Genomic DNA, 16,526 nt, shown 5'->3' with positions numbered 1-16,526 from the left:
GGAGGAGGAAGAGGAGGAGGGAGATGAAGCTGCAGAGAAAACATCACATCTGTCACTCCTCTTCATCCACCCGGCACCCTCCTCCTCCTCCTCCACCTCCCCACGGCCGCCCATATGCCTCTTTATGCCCCCCCGACCCCCACACCCCCCACGACAGACAGATGGTACATTCTAGTGCGTGCTGCAGCACCGGGGTGGAGCGTACCACTGAGGATGGTGGGTGGGTGTTGGCAGGGAGGAGTGCTGCAGAGGTAGGAGGGGTGGGGGGAGAGCTGTAATCCTCCATCCTTTCTCCGTCCTGCCTGCTGATGCTCTTCACGTTCTCTCCACAGACCAGACGTTCAGGCTGGATGTTAGAACGGATCTGTGGGAGGTTCCGGAGCTTCGACTTGACTCGTCCGGTGAGAGAAGTTTGATGTGTTTGTTTTCTACGTGGCTGACTGAAGATGAAGCGTGTGGATGAAGCGTGTGGATGAAGGGTGTGGATGAAGCGTGGGATGAAGCGTGTGGATGAAGGGTGTGACTGGATGTGATGTTTAAATTCATGTAGCCTCCTTTAGGATTTCATCTGGTTTTTTGACATTTTAGAGTCATTTATTTCAAATCACAGGGGAGTTCTGCTTCTTCTTTTTCTGTGGTGTGAATCAGATCAGATGACAGAAGTTTTTTTTGTTCTCACAAATTTCAGTAAACAGGAAGTGATGCGGTGAGAAAAAAACCTCTTGATTGACAAAACAGTTCAAAAACGATAACGAGGTGCAAAAAATAAAACACAACGAGCAGGAAGCTCCTGTTCAGCAGGGACCGGCTGCCAGCTGCATTATGTAATCAATGCACACACACACACACACACACACACACACACACACACACACACACACACACACACACACACACACACACACACACACACACACACACACACACACACACACACACACACACACACACACACACACACACACTCCTCTCAGGTTACAGTGTGTGTACAGTCAGATCAGGACTTTTGTTTCTGTTGTCTCTGAATACAATCAGGCTCTTTAAAACTCTTTAAAGTCCTGCAGGCTGGTCCGGCCCGGACCCGCCTCTCTTCCTCTGTCATCTTCATCATCTTCATCATGAAGAGTCTTCAAGGGTTTCATATACTCCACAGAACCACTAGCAAAACTGATCGAACCGAGTCTGGTCCTCTCTGGTCCACTCTGATCCACTTTGATCCTGTTTGGTCCTGTCTGGTCCCGTTTGGTCCTCTCTGGTCTTCCCTGGTCCCGTCTGGTCCTGTCTGGTTCTCTCTGGTCCAGTTCGGGTCAGCTCATGTTTTCAGTGTGTGTCTTTGTTGCTAAACAAGCCTAGCTTCGTTTTACAAACTGGACTCCAGGTCCAGGTCCAGGTCCAGGTCCAGGTCCAGGTCCAGGTCCAGGTCCAGGTCCAGGTCCAGGTCCAGGTTCAGGTCCAGGTCCAGGTCCAGGTCCAGGTCCAGGTCCAGGTCCTGGCCCAGGTTCAGGTCCAGGTTCAGGTCCAGGTCGGCTGCGGCTGTATGTTTCCATTTCCGATCCTGCTGTATGTTCAGGGAACATCGGCTTAGAAAACGTCCCTTTTTTTTGGAGGAAATAAAACGTCGACAGTTCTTTTGATCCTCTCCCGTTTGCCCTGTTAAAGTTACTGCATTATGCTGTTAATACAAACTCAATGCTTCCCGTATCAACTTAAAAGCCCTCTATTGTTGCAGTAAATAGAAACTCTTAATTTCTTGACAAGGCTTTTATTGTGAAAGATTTGCAGGAAGCTGTTGTTACTGAAAACAGACGTTTTGTTTTGGTAAACATGGAGGAGCAGCGGTCTGGTCCTTTAAAAACAGCTGATGGCTCAGATTTGTGCATCTCCTCCTGCTCCAGTTTGAACCAGTAGACTGCAGAGTGTGTGTGTGTGTGTGTGTGTGTGTGTGTGTGTGTGTGTGTGTGTGTGTGTGTGTGTGTGTGTGTGTGTGTGTGTGTGTGTGTGTGTGTGTGTGTGATGCATTATTAATCTGCTCTAACAGAGGCTGAAGTTTTCCTCTGCAGCTGCGTCGCCTCACCTTCGTCTCTCTGCTCTCGTCTTTCAGTTTATTTCTGAAATCTGTAGGATGAGAACGTTGTCGTGACGACGTGCTGCCTGCACTTTCCTCAGGACGAGGAACCGCTTCACTCCCACGAGCAGTCGAACCGCCCCGTCTCAGATTACAGGAAGTGCAGAGCATTCAGACTCGTGCGCTGTTTGTTGACCTTGAAGTTCTGCTAATGAATCTTTTCATCTGCAGCAGCCGGGACTGATTTTATATAAACTACTGAAACAGGAATTTTGGAACAAATACATTTAGGACATAATATGTGCTTTGAAAGTCTGATCCAGAACCTCTGGAGCAGAATCATGATGATAATTATATTAATACGTTTTGAGCATCCTAACAAAACAAAGAATAAATATATAAATCTAAGCAGCTATATTAGTTACAAACACTGAATAATCTCAGTTTTTGTAATTTGTTCCCCTTGAAGTTGAATCTGTTAAACAATGAAAACCTGCAGACGCAAACAAACACCTGATGAACAAACACCTGATGAACAAACACATAATGAACAAACACCTGATGAACAAACACCTGATGAACAAACACCTGATGAACAAACACCTGATGAACAAACACCTGATGAACAAACACCTGATGAACAAACACCTGATGAACAAACACCTGATGAACAAACACCTGATGAACAAACACATAATGAACAAACACATAATGAACAAACACCTGATGAACAAACACATAATGAACAAACACCTGATACAAACACATAATGAACAAACACCTGATGAACAAACACCTGATGAACAAACACCTGATGAACAAACACCTGATGAACAAACACCTGATGAACAAACACCTGATGAACAGCAGCTGATCGCTGGCAATTACAAGGAAAAAACAGGAAATGATGTATCAGGTAAAATAAGCTGAAGTCGAGTTTAAGTTGATCTGAAGTCAAACTTTTCACTCACAGTTTTATGAACGTTCTCGTCCAGTTTCCGAGCGGTGACCTCGTGTGACCTCGTGTGACCTCGTGTGACCTCGTGTGACCTCGTGTGACCTCGTGTTACCTCATGTGACCTCGTGTGACCTCGTGTTACCTCGTGTGACCTCGTGTGACCTCGTGTGACATCATTAAAGGAGATAAATGGCAGAGAAAGTTTGTTCAAACGTCAGAGGAAAGATCTTTGCTTGTGTGAGTTTTTCCGACCGGTCGGCGGATCTTCAGGATCATTTTAATATATTAAGATTCATTTACCTGAAGAGTTTGTGTTTGAAATGCTGAGCAACGTCGCCGGTGGCGTTATGATGCTTTCCTGATCTGTGAATGACCTTTAACCCCTGAAAAAAAGGCTGATATTAAACCGGCAGACGCTCTGCTGTCGCATTATTACAGGCTTTGTTTGGAGAGAGTCGGACAGCGCCGGCTGATGGATCCACCGTGTGATAGAAGAGGCAGAACCGGGTCAGAACCACCTCGCTGTGTCCACGTTTTAATTTCCTGCTCATCACCGTCAGCTGATCTGAGTCCCATCAGACTTCCTGTCTCTCTGTCTTCCTCTTTATCTTGGTTGTTTCTTCAGTCATTGCTGGCTGTTCTTCAGACAGACATGAGATAAAAAACACAGCAGAAAAGAGCTGCTGCAGACTCACAGAGATACACAACTCAGTTTAATTGACCTCCCTTGTTCAGTCTGTCGAGACGACAGACTGGATTTAAATTTTTTTTGTAGTCTCCGGGTCTGAAGAGTAAAGCCTTAAGCTGCAATACCAGCGAGTGCCACTAAATACAAAGCCAATAAATGTTTTCCATCAGTCATTATGATGTCATTTGCTAAATTCCCTCCTTCTGATCAGCATTCTGGTCCTTCTGGAAGTTACTCTGGTTTGATTGACATGCCTGGTGGTGCAGTCAGGTTTTTGGTATAGGTGGGCGGGGCTTCGTGTCTTCAGGTTCTAAGTATTAACATAAAAGAGTTCGTAGCTTCAGGTCTATAAAATGGTTCCGATGCAGAAGTGTCTTAAAGCTGCAATACCAGCGAGTGCCACTAGAGGTCGGCTCCAAAAAGCCTCCGGCTCCATAGACTCCCATTCAACTTCTGTCATCAAATCCAAAGTGAATAAAATGTGTCCATCAGTTATCTCGGTGTTGTTAGCTAAAGTCACTCCTTCTTCTTAGTTTTCTGGAGGTCCATCTGAAAATAATCCCTCATTCATTAGAAAAGAAGATTCAAGAACACCTGTTTTTGGGGGCGTGTCTGTTTGATTGACAGGCCTGTGGTGCAGTCAGGTTACAGCTATCGGTGGGCGGGACGTAGTATCGTCAGGTTTCCGATCAGATCGGTCAGATCCACCGCTGGCTCCTCCCCCAGCTCGTCCAAATATGGTCACTTCCTGCTCCAAACCGCTCCGAACTAGCAAAGATGGTGACGGACAGAATCTGAACTGGAGGATTCATAACGTTCACAAACTGACAGCTGATGACATCACTGCTGGTTGCTGATTAGTTATTCTCTCTCTATGAATCAGCTGGTGAGATGTTCAGACAGGTTCAGAGCACTCAGCTGTGTTCTGGAAGGTTCCCTCTCTGTTTTTATTAAAGTCTACATAAAGCATGACGGTGACCTGCAGGAGGATCTGAGCAGAGTACACAGCAAAGTTTAGCAAGCTGTCGAACACAGGGAAGCATTAAATCCATGCGTCCGTCACCCGACCACTAATGGTGCTCTGCTGTCGGCCTAATGGAGTCCTGGTCTGTGATCGTGGAGGGTCTCAGAGGGAGCAAGAAAACCACAAACCGGACAGACCGGCCTTTTGTTGATGGATCACAGTGATCTGTTTCAGTCACTGCGACGGCTTAACAACCTGCAGGAAAATCAGCCATGTTGCAGGCATGTCTGCTGAGATGAACTAACCTGAGTGTGTCTGTTTCAGGTGTGAGCAGCAGTTTCCACGACGACTGAACGGAGACGCAGAAGTTCCATCTGGTCCGATCCGAGTGACGTCACCATGATTCACTGTTAGAGGAACGCAGGCGGTGAAACTAATGACTCTGAAACTTGATCTCCATCACTGTCCGTCTGTAATTTAACACCTGATAAAACAACCAAACAAAACCAACACACCCTTTAAACTTAGTGGACTATCAGCTGTTTAGCCTAGCGAGTCAGCCAAGATGGCCGACCACTACCAGAACAACACCTACCACCAAGAAGGCCAGGATGGCTACGGATACCAGGCAGACTACCCTCCTCAGGAGGAGGACGCCGCCAGCGACGCGACCGAAGGCCACGACGAAGAGGACCAGATGTACGAGGGAGAGTACCAGGGGATCCCCCATCCGGACGAGGTGAAGGCGGCGCAGAGAGCAGCACGGTGAGGCGGCCATGTTTCTCCTTTTGAGTTCAGTCTCAGTCCCAACGTTGTCAGACACCAGCTTCGTCTCGACCTTCAGTCTCCTACAGTCCTTCAGCTGAAAATGTCCCCCAAAGTGGACTTCTAGAATCAACAATAATTTCCATTGCCCCGTGTGAGGTCACAAAAAGGAGGAACTTCCACCCAGATTTCTTAGAGCTGTAAAACAACGTCGTAATTGTCATCAGTCTACTTTCTGTCTTTAAGGAGAACTCCTCATCGCTCAAACATTTTATACAATGATTTGATGAGATTTATTAAACGGTCAGATTATCTTTCTGACCGTTTTAAAAGGTTATTTTCAGAGCTGCCGAGTTTAGTTTTTTCCTGACTTTCTCGTCTCGTTGTGAGTCGCAGAGCTAAATCTCGGCCGGCCGGCAGCGCGGCCTCCGAGCTGGAGGAGCTGTCCGAGCAGTACGAGGACATCATGGAGGACTGCGGCCACGGACGCTTCCAGTGGACGCTCTTCGTGGTTCTGGGTCTCGCGCTCATGGCCGACGGAGTCGAGTGTTTCGTGGTCGCGTTCGTTCTGCCGTCCGCGGAGAAAGATCTGTGTCTATCCAACACAGAGAAAGGCATGCTGGGTAAGTGTCATCTACCCGTCTTCCTCTTCGTCTGTTCATCTTCCTCTTCATCTGTCCATCTTCCTCTTCATCTGTTCATCTTCCTCTTCATCTGTCCATCTTCCTCTTCATCTGTCCATCTTCCTCTTCATCTGTCCATCTTCCTCTTCATCTGTTCATCTTCCTCTTCATCTGTCCATCTTCCTCTTCATCTGTTCATCTTCCTCTTCATCTGTTCATCTTCCTCTTCATCTGTCCATCTTCCTCTTCATCTGTCCATCTTCCTCTTCATCTCTCCATCTTCCTCTTCATCTGTCCATCTTCCTCTTCATCTGTCCATCTTCCTCTTCATCTGTTCATCTTCCTCTTCATCTGTTCATCTTCCTCTTCATCTGTTCATCTTCCTCTCCATTTGACCCCACAGACTCTCTGCAGTCTGAACACAACAGGAGGCTGATCAATCAATCTGATCAGTTTCTGAAGTGCTGACTTCACCTCCTCCTCTTCCTCCTCCTCCTCTTCCTCCTCCTCCTCCTCCTCCTCCTCCTCCTCCTCCTCCTCCTCCTCCTCCTCCCCTCGCAGCAGTGTTTTTGTCTGTATTTGTCCTGAGTCAGCAGACGGAGTGATCGATGCCGTCTGTCCTGACCTTGGACAGACGGCGTCTCCGTGCTGCTCCAGATTGCGGGCCTCTGATTTGACAGCAGATATGTTGGACAAGGTCAGCCCCCCCCCCCCCTCCCCTGCTGCACGGCCATCTGCAGGTCGGCGTGACGCTCTCTGGCGCCGGTCCAACCTGCAGAGGCTGCCGGTGAAGATCTGGTTTTAAAAAGAGCTGACGGGACTCCGACCTGAGAGTCTGACGGGAAGAAGAACTGTGACATCATCATGTGTGGACCGCTGCAGGTTTACCTGTTGCTGTGTGGTTACAGTCTTCTGCACTGAGAAGCGGTTTTAAATCAGACCAGCTCGTCCAGATTTGGTCTTTTCTGGCTCCAAAAGCCCAAAATGGCGACGGCTGAATTTTCAGGTTTCACAAACCGAAACTCTGCTCCAGTTTCAGGTCCGTGGGGACATCACAGGTGTTCACGTACCGGTGGTCACAGAAACGTGAGGAACTCAGCTGCTTGATGGACCTCGTTGTTGTCGAACATCCGGACCTGTTGGATCTTTAGTTTCTTGTCTCGTGTTTTCCTGCTGAACTCTGACGTCGTTGAAGGTTTTGAGTTTGTTGTTTGAAGCCTCCTGAAACTCTCCGGCTGGCCGTGACCGTGTTCCCGCCTCTTCCCCTGCAGGTCTGGTGGTGTTCCTGAGCATGATGGTGGGGGCGTTTCTGTGGGGCGGTCTGGCGGACAAAGTCGGCCGCCGGCGCTGCCTCGTCGTGGCGCTGGCGATAAACTGCGTGTTTGCCTTCCTGTCCTCGTTCGCTCAAGGCTACGGCTTCTTCCTGTTCTTCAGGCTGCTGTCCGGCATCGGGTAACACACCTTCACACCTTCACACCTTCACACCTTCACACCTTCACACCTTCACACCGATCGCTGTCACTGCTCCTCATCACACAAAAAGAAAAAGAAAAAAATAGAGGACCTATGAAAACAAAAATAAATCACAGGAAGAATCAGCTGAGCTAACACTGGAGCTAGCCTCTGCTCACGTGCTTTTTATTTTCAATTAATTCCTTTGATTGATTTTTAATTCAAATTGATTGATTTTTAATTAAGCAATAACCGACCGCAGCTCGTCTGACTGATCGACGACAGAAACAGAATCAAATCCAAATCATAGTTTTAGATAAATAATAAATGATAAATGATAAATAATAAATGATATCCGACATCGCAGCACTTTGTTTTCCTGTTTTTTACGTGTTTTGTTGTCGGATAAATTTTCCATAAATCATCCCGTCGGCTTCGTGTTTCTTCGTCTTCCTGCTGCTGCGTCGTGTTTTTCCATCGGAGGATGCAGCTTTTTACAGATGGAGACGAGGTGTTCTGTTACAGCACAGATTCTCCCAGAACCACGGAGGTCCGCAGGGAACCGCCGACTCAGAAAGGAGGTCGAACAGAGAAACAGAAACAGACACGTTCTGCTTTTTACAGCAACTTCACACCAGAACATAAAAACACTGATTTAGTTCTCGTTGCAGCGTCACATTCATTCTTTCTTCCTCTTTAGAAACTGTTCTGTGTGATTTAGTTGGTTTTTTAAACGTGTCTCCTTCTCGTTGTGTTTCAGCATCGGCGGCACCGTTCCCATCGTGTACTCGTACTTCTCCGAGTTCCTCCAGATGGACAAGCGAGGAGAGCACCTGTCCTGGCTGTGCATGTTCTGGATGATCGGCGGGATCTACGCCTCGTTCACGGCCTGGGGGGTCATCCCCCGATACGGTGAGACACCACCGAGGAAACAGGACATACATGAAGGGGGTGGAGTCTCTTTACGTTCACATATTCTAGTTGTAGGAAACAGATGCTCCACCCACACACAGAGGTCACGACCCCGATGGTCCATTACACCTGCTTCCAATGAATATGTTCACATTCACGCAGACTAACAAGCTAACGGGCTAGTGTGCTAATGGACTAACCGGCTAACAAAAAACAAGTTAAGAGGGAAAACAGTCGTGAGTCTGTTGTGAGTCTCCTGTTGTAGGTTGTAATGTGTGTGTGTGTGTGTGTGTGTGTGTGTGTGTGTGTGTGTGTGTGTGTGTGTGTGTGTGTGTGTGTGTGTGTGTGTGTGTGTGTGTGTGTGTGTGTGTGTGTGTGTGTGTGTGTGTGTGTGTGTGTGTGTGTGTGTGTGTGTGTGTGTGTGTGCGTGTTGTGTGTGTGTGTGTGTGTGTGTGTGTGCAGGCTGGGGCTTAAGTATGGGCGGCGAGTTCCAGTTCCACAGCTGGAGGGTGTTCGTCGTGGTCGCCGCTCTGCCTGCGATCACCTCCCTGATCGGACTCACCTTCATGCCCGAGAGCCCGCGCTTCCTGCTGGAGGTTCACGTTCACGTTCACGTTCACGTTCACGAACCGAACAGAGCTAAACAATAACAACTGCTGTGTGTGTGTGTGTGTGTGTGTGTGTGTGTGTGTGTGTGTGTGTGTGTGTGTGTGTGTGTGTGTGTGTGTGTGTGTGTGTGTGTGTGTGTGTGTGTGTGTGTGTGTGTGTGTGTGTGGAGCAGAATGCCAAACACGATGAGGCCTGGATGATCCTGAAGCAGGTCCACGACACCAACTGGAGGGCCAAAGGTCAGCCTGAGAAAGTCTTCACCGTGAGTACATGTAGTTAAACAATAATAACAATAATAACAATAATAATAATAATAATAATACTAAGGTTTGTGTAACACTCTTCGACATAAGCAGACTTATAACGTGAACAGTACACGATTTTATGATCCAATAAAAGCAGGTGAGATGACACCAATGGAATCAGGAGTTTTATTTTGGAAAGCCTTCACGTTTCAGGTGACTCACATCAAAGCTCCGAAGACAGCGGAGGACGAGTTCATCGAGATCCAGAGCGCGACTGGAACGGCGGTGCAGCGCTGGGCCGTACGCTCGCTGACGCTCTGCAAACTGGTACGTAGAAGAAGACCGCTACGGACTTCAAGTACAATACCGCTGATGGCCACTAGGGGGCTCCAGACAACCTCTGGCTCCACTACGAGCGATCAAAAGGTTCAGAGTTCCTGTTGAATGCAGCATTGGGCTGTAAACACGTCGTATTTCTGTCAGTATGAAGTTTAATAATGGTCACACGAGGAGACAAAGCCCCACTTCCTGTGCAGACAGGAAGTGAAAGACCAGACGAGGTGGACGGTGGGCGGATCCAAAGCTAAAGTTTGAGGTTCTCGTCTGTTTGTCGCAGGTTTTGAGGAACGTGGCGTCGCTCCTGTCTGCAGAGCTGCGCTACGCGACACTCTTCATGGCCGTCATTTGGTTCTGCATGTCCTTCAGGTGAGTTCGCCGCACCTGAGGGGGCGGGCCCCGAAGCCTCGCCGGGCAAGCAGTGGCCAGCAGGGGTGGGTGGAGATGGGGGCGGAGCCTATTTGTAAATGAATAGATCCAGATGTACCGAATGAATGCGGCGGTGCAACTTTAACATTTTGAATAACAGGAACTTTCAAAATAAAACGTTCAATTGATTATCTGTGTCTCTCATGTCGTCATAGTTACTATGGTTTGTCGGTGTGGTTCCCCGACATGATTAAACACCTTCAGTACGAGGAGTACCAGTCCAAGATGAAGGTGAGGTGAACCACGTCATTAATGAACTCACGTTAAGTTTTATTTCCTGTTTGTAGTAGAAATAATGTGTTTTTTTACATATTCCCATTCAAATGAGGAAGAAAACGATGTGTTCGCCGTTTTGTCTCCGTTCAGGTGTTCCACAGAGAACGAGTGGAGAACGCACGTTTTAACTTTTCTTTGGAGAACCAGATCCATAAAGAAGGAGAATACATCCGAGACACGTAAGTGACGGATTCACTACAGGTGAGACGTTAATACGAAGGTGGATCAGTAAGTTCAGAGTGTCCCTGAACGCAGCACGGTGATGCACACAGAGCAGGAAGTAAGCAACAACCTTCATGAAGAAGTATTCAGAATGTCGTCTCTTCATCATCACCATCATCACTGAGTTCCTCACGTTAACGTGACCGCTGGTACGAGAACATTAGTGACGTCACCATGGAAACCTGAAACTGGAGCAGAGAAACAGCAGATTTTAGGAAACAGAATCTTCAACATGCTCACAGCCAAGTGTTCCTGAGCCCACGCAGTGATTTCCACTGGTTCCTCTCCTCCACTGTGAGCGGGCGTGTCGTCTTGTTGGAGAACCCTGTTGCCATGGCGACACAGTTCAGGTGGTGTTTCAGTGAATGTTTTCCCTCAGAAGGTCCCAGTGGAACTCGGTGTTGACAGTCTGACTCTGGGGGACGAATTCACCGTGACACAAAGAAAACCCAGCTGGTGTCTCCTGACCTGACACCTTTTTCAGTCTTGAACAGTGAAGCTCCGCCCCTCTTGAAACCTAAACGTCCCTCAGAACACATTGCCCGGCTCATCGCTTCGTCGTCGTAGACTTTCTGAAGACTTTCAAGGGTCTCTGTTGACCGTTTACAGAGTTTGAACCCAAAATCGGATGTTTTTCTGTCACCAACAGTGCTTTAAAAAAAAAAGCCACGATCCTGTCGTGGAAATCACTGCATGGGCTCAGGAACACTCGGCCGGCAGCAGGCGTGTTGAAAATGTTCTGTTCCTCCAAAATTTGACTCAAAATCTGATGTCAGGTGATGATGTTGATGAAGACACGACATGAATACTTCCTCATGAAGGTTGTTGATCCTGCTGCATCACCGTGCTGCGTTCAGGAACCCTCTGAACTTATTGATCCGCCTTCGTATGCTGTATTTGTTGCTCCTTTAACATGGCAACCATCAGATCAGCAGACTGTTTGTTTCAGTAAGAACTCTGTAGGCAGTTTTCTCTATTGATTACATTGATTATCAGTCAGTGAAGTGACGGATGAAACGTTCATATTGATCAGTCATTTCATCATCAGAAACTCACGTGTGTTCTGACCTGTGTGTGTGTGTGTGTGTGTGTGTGTGTGTGTGTGTGTGTGTGTGTGTGTGTGTGTGTGTGTGTGTGTGTGTGTGTGTGTGTGTGTGTGTGTGTGTGTGTGTGTGTGTGTGTGTGTGTGTGTGTGTCGGTCAGAACAGAAAGCGTGTAGTTCCTCAGTGAAGACGATGAACCCTCAGCGGTTTCTACAGCTTCACTCTGTGGGTTTTTTCTGTTTCTGGATCTTTTCAGCAGAACAGTTTGATTTGTTTACATTTCCAGAGGTATCGTTGACCTCTGACCTCGTGGGACAGTCAGTGAAGATACACTCAGTCAGTCTGTGACAGCTGATGCCAAAAGAGCGACCTCTTGCGCACAGTTCGATTTGTCCTCGACCAGCAGGATGGAGGACACAGCGGCTCCTCAGCAGCAGCTCCACCGCCCCCCGGTGGCCGATGGCAGTATCGTGTTCAGCCCCGCCCCCTTATCACCCGTTTCCTTTCTTTTGACGTTTTCAGACCAAACTGTTTCTAAGGACGTAAAGAAATACAGTTTTCCATTTTCTTGTTCCGGTTTTAAATTCATAAACATATTTTGCGTGTTTGAAGATCCAAATAGTTTTTTTCATTCAAGAGAGACAATAAAAACAAATAGAACGGTTTAAATTTCTCATAATTACATGTAAAATGTATTAATTGAGTCACGAAATTTACCTGAAGCCTCGTTGATGATCCACTACCATTTTTCGCCATCAAAGTTGCTGCATTACGCGTCAATACAAACTCAAAACTTCCTGTATTATTTCAAATTAAAAGCCCCTACAGTGTTTTATTAGAGTAAAAAAGTTTTTTGTTGTGAAACTTTTGCAAGCAGTGGGACGAGAAGTAGTGCAGCTCAAACAGTGTTAGGAATATAAAATGACGTGCGACGGGTTCAAACACCAACAAATACAAACACAGAGTTCTGTTCGGTTTGAGAAGTTCTGACTTCCTGTTTCTTCACGTTGCTTTTCAAACAGCAGAACAGCGCTCGTGTCACAGACTGACAGAGAGTATCTTCAGGTTCTCGAGCAGATACACAACACGTTCCACCGCTGCTGTGTATCACTGAGCTTCTACGCTTCCCGCAGACGGAACCGGACAGAACGGGCTTCAACCCTCATCAGCATCACCCGATCCGGGCCGCCTCTGATTGTACTGCGTCGCCATGGAGATGAAAGTTCCACCATTTTTCACTCCAACACGCTGTTCACACGGGAAGCAACGCTTGTTTCCACCGCAGTATTAATCACTGGCGGCCATTTTGGATCCCCCCGGCTCCTCGGCCCGTTCTGGTTCTGGTTCTGGTCATGGTTCTGCCGCAGCGATAGAAGTGGGTCCATGTGTTGTTCAGGCCTTTCTCAGCCTGCGCTCTGCTTTGTGTTCTCGGGGGTTCTGAAACGTCGTCAGTCGCAGCCCGAGATGATGCTGCAGGTCGAAGTCCAATCGAACGACAGGAAGTGACGTCTGAGTATCCCAGAATGCATTTCACACCAACAAGCAGACTGGACACTTTAATCAAGGCTCGAATTCAGTTATGTGATGACGATATGTTACGATGGTACAATGGTGGTGTGATGATGTTATGACGACAGTACGACAACAATATGACGACGATATGATGATGATATATCGATAAATAGTCTTCCTCACTGTCATCGGACACAAACGACGTGCTGAACAAACACTGCAGCTCCAGATATTTAAAAAGTTGGTTGTAGAGCTCCTCCGCCGTCTGAGCAGGGACTCCTTCAGGGTAAAACTCTCCGGGAGCTTCTTCCTGGTACCTCCTGGTTCCTCCTGGTACCTCCTGGTTCTTCCTGGTTCCTCCTGGTTCCTCAGGTTGACTTCCTGTGTGAGTTCAGATCATTTCGTCTCGGTGCGGTCGGTTCAGGTGCGTTGGAGTCCGATAACCAGCAGGTACCGGCTCCGGTCGGGCTGTACATCCTGGTCCGTCCCGTCGGTTTGTTCTGGTGTTGGAACCCCTGAGACGCAGCGAGAGCTCGGCACTGAGAAAGACTCTTGTCTGCTGGTGTGTGTCCATCCCATCTTCATAGGTTCATCAGTATAGAGATGAAGTCAGTGAAGTTTGAGGACTCTCTGTTCGAAGACTGTCACTTTGAGGACATCAAGTCCACAGACACGGTGTTTGAGAACTGCACCATCCGCTCCACCATCTTCTACAACACAGGTAGGTGCAGCCTGACGGGAGACAGACAGCTCCGTCCACATAGTAGGACATGAGGACAGACGGACAGCGGCCGACGCCAACGTCCTGCTGCAAGGTTTGATTAACTTTATAGACATCGTCTGTCGGAGGTCCGTCTGTAATCAATCAAACCTTTGTTGTAAACTGTTTGAGACGCTGACCGTCCATCCGTCCGTCCTCGTCTCTTTTAGAAATGTGTCGAGGAGGGGACAGAAAAACCTCTACTTTTAATTTGAAAGGGAACATAAACATGACATCATCATCAACGCCCAACGTTGATGATGTTTCTTTGTCTTCATTCATCTGAAACACAGACGACAGTTTCTCAGAATCAGAAACATGTCGAGACGAGATGTTAAAGTTTTCATCAGTTCGTTGACAGAAAACGCTGCCGCCGCCCCACTGAGCTCCTCCCACTGAGCTCCTCCCACTGAGCTCCTCCCACTGAGCTCCTCCCACTGAGCTCCTCCCACTGAGCTCCTCCCTCTGTTGCTCTTCCCTCTGTTGCTCTTCCCTGCAGACCTGCGGGAGGAGAAGTTCGTCGACTGTCGGATGGAGAACACCACCTTCGAGCATAACAAACGCGGCTGCCACCTGGACTCCGTGGAGGAGAACGACGTGCTCATCTACCTGGTCAGCTTCCTGGGCAGCCTGGCGGTGTTGCCGGGCAACATCATCTCCGCCCTCTTCATGGACAAGGTCGGCCGGGTCCGGATCATAGGTGAGTCCTCCGTTCAGGTCGGACCGGGTTTCTCTCTGCGAGGTCTTCGTCGCGGCCTGATCACACGTGATCTGTCTCCTCAGGCGGCTCCATGCTCATCTCGGCCGGCTGCACCATCTTCCTGTTCCTGAGCTTCAGCCAGGCGGCCATCATCGCGCTGCAGTGTCTGTTCTGCAGCGTCAGCGTGGCGGCGTGGAACGGCATCGAGGTGGTGACGGTGGAGCTGTACCCGGCGTCCAAGAGGTACGTCCTCATCACGCTCGCTGTGTGTCACGTAAAGCGTGCAATAGATACGCTCCGTCTGCCGGCGTCTAGGCGACAGGCGGGTCTATTACACGCTTTGCTTTGAGACCAGACTGACACCAAGTTCATCAACCTGCTGAGATGAAGAGATGTTTTGAGTTTTATTTGATCACTGCTGGGCAACAACTTCCTGTTCAAACGTCTTCATACCGTACGTCTGAAAACAACCAATCAGCCATCAGGTTGCAACAAACAGGAAGTGACATCATCAATCTCCCATCAAAACAAAATAATAATAATAATAATAATAATAATCAAAGAAAAAGTTAATAAAAGAAACACTTTTTTCTCCCGCCCTCCTGAAGTGTAGTCGAGTGAATGTTTACAATGTTTCTATATAAATAATACAAAAAGAGCAAAACAATCATTTAACTGCTTTTGGGGGACGATGTTCATATACAAATGTAAATCTACAGAAAAATTATACATCATGTAACTATTTATGAACAATATAAAATTCTTTTGAAAAAGATTAAGTATTAAATAAATAAATGTACATATATATAAATATTTTTTATATATCCTATATTCCTTCTCAGGTCTAAAGTAACATTTTATTTTTATTTATTTATTGAGGACGGCTGTGAAATTATCACAGCCATTATTGTTATCATCATGGCAATAACTTTTTCGGATGATGATGTCATCACGCTGTTTGTGACGTCATGACGATGTCAGCGGGAGGTCTGATCGATCGAACCGTTGCACAGCAGTAAAAAGAAAACTCAACCACCTGCTTCTGTTTCGGCTCTGGACCTTCAAAATAAAAGCGGCGGTGGCTGGTCTGAGTAACGCCGTGTCGTGTGTTGTTTGCCTGCGTCTCAGGGCGACGGCGTTCGGCGTGCTGAACGCTCTGTGTAAGCTGGCCGCCGTCCTCGGGAGCTCCATCTTCGCCAGCTTCGTGGGCGTCACCAAAGCCGTCCCCATCCTGCTGTCCTTCGGCGCGCTGGTGTGCGGCGGCCTGGTAGCCCTGAGACTGCCCGACACACGACAGAAGATCTTACAGTGAGGTGACACGAGGCCCGGGGGGGGGGGGGGGCACGTTCCTGCCTCACGCCGGAGGCTGTTTGACTCTGACTTCACTTCTGCACTCAAAAGACGACGAGAACGGACTCACTGATGTAACGTGTCCAACGCCGAGCTCTCCTGTCTCCGTGGGAACCATTTCAGAGGGGGGAGGGGCGTGAGTGTGGGGGGGGGGGGTATGTCAGCTCAAGTGTGATCCCTTAACGATGCCATAATTCCACCTCAACACGACCTACTAACCATTTAACGATGATGATGATGATGTGCGCGAGGCTGAAATCACGTGACCACTCCTTAATGTTCTGCTTCCTGTCTGTCTGCCACGCGCCTCATGCATGTCGTGGACTGATGCCGCCCTGTGATTGGTTCCTTTCAGTCTCCAGCTGTTTTTTTTAAAAACGTTTTGAAGTTTCAAAAGTTACGCAAAACGTCCCGGAACGCAGCGACCAGGTGGAACCTGGAGAATACAACCTCAGAGAACCGGCAGCGCCCCCTGCTGGGTGACACGCGTTTTACACAATCAGTGTGATGAAAGGTTTCTAATCACTGAAATATTTCAGAAAGTTGTATTTAAAGCCAAACTTTTATTATAATGTTATTATTATTTCTGTATTTCTCACAATAAGATGAAACCACAT

The 16,526-nt window shown here is 47.9% G+C and overlaps 1 protein-coding gene across 2 annotated transcripts; it reads left to right on the top strand.

Moving 5' to 3' along the window:
* The first annotated feature begins 232 nt into the window (after positions 1–232).
* On the top strand, positions 233–15,894 carry LOC138636451 (synaptic vesicle glycoprotein 2B-like). 2 transcript variants are annotated; one of them, XM_069724481.1, is made up of 16 exons: positions 233–251; positions 333–401; positions 5,000–5,440; positions 5,837–6,063; positions 7,335–7,515; positions 8,276–8,427; positions 8,890–9,023; positions 9,209–9,298; positions 9,495–9,608; positions 9,898–9,986; positions 10,202–10,277; positions 10,413–10,501; positions 13,687–13,820; positions 14,359–14,559; positions 14,643–14,802; positions 15,688–15,894. In XM_069724481.1, exons 3-16 carry the CDS (start codon positions 5,241–5,243, stop codon positions 15,869–15,871), a joined length of 2,031 nt encoding a protein of 676 aa, XP_069580582.1. In that variant the 5' UTR covers positions 233–251; positions 333–401; positions 5,000–5,240; the 3' UTR covers positions 15,872–15,894. The 2 variants fall into 2 exon arrangements, with proteins under 2 accessions (XP_069580582.1, XP_069580581.1); XM_069724480.1 differs by lacking the exon at positions 233–251 and having other exon boundaries at positions 267–401.
* Positions 15,895–16,526: the final 632 nt, after the last annotated feature.

Source organism: Brachyistius frenatus, unplaced genomic scaffold, assembly GCF_029030835.1.
Source record: "Brachyistius frenatus isolate BFR_SWC_R1_liver_20210118 unplaced genomic scaffold, ASM2903083v1 Contig_378, whole genome shotgun sequence".
NCBI classification, from domain to species: Eukaryota; Metazoa; Chordata; class Actinopteri; family Embiotocidae; genus Brachyistius; species Brachyistius frenatus.
This window is presented reverse-complemented; position numbering and strand designations above follow the sequence as displayed.

Bases quoted from the DNA above. Each gene is read 5' to 3' on its own strand.
- LOC138636451 (XM_069724481.1), top strand. From the start codon at position 5,241: ATGGCCGACCACTACCAGAACAACACCTACCACCAAGAAGGCCAGGAT. The intron at 5,441-5,836 runs GTGAGGCGGCCA...TGTGAGTCGCAG, and splicing joins GCGGCGCAGAGAGCAGCACG to AGCTAAATCTCGGCCGGCCG. The intron at 9,609-9,897 runs GTACGTAGAAGA...TGTTTGTCGCAG, and splicing joins CGCTGACGCTCTGCAAACTG to GTTTTGAGGAACGTGGCGTC.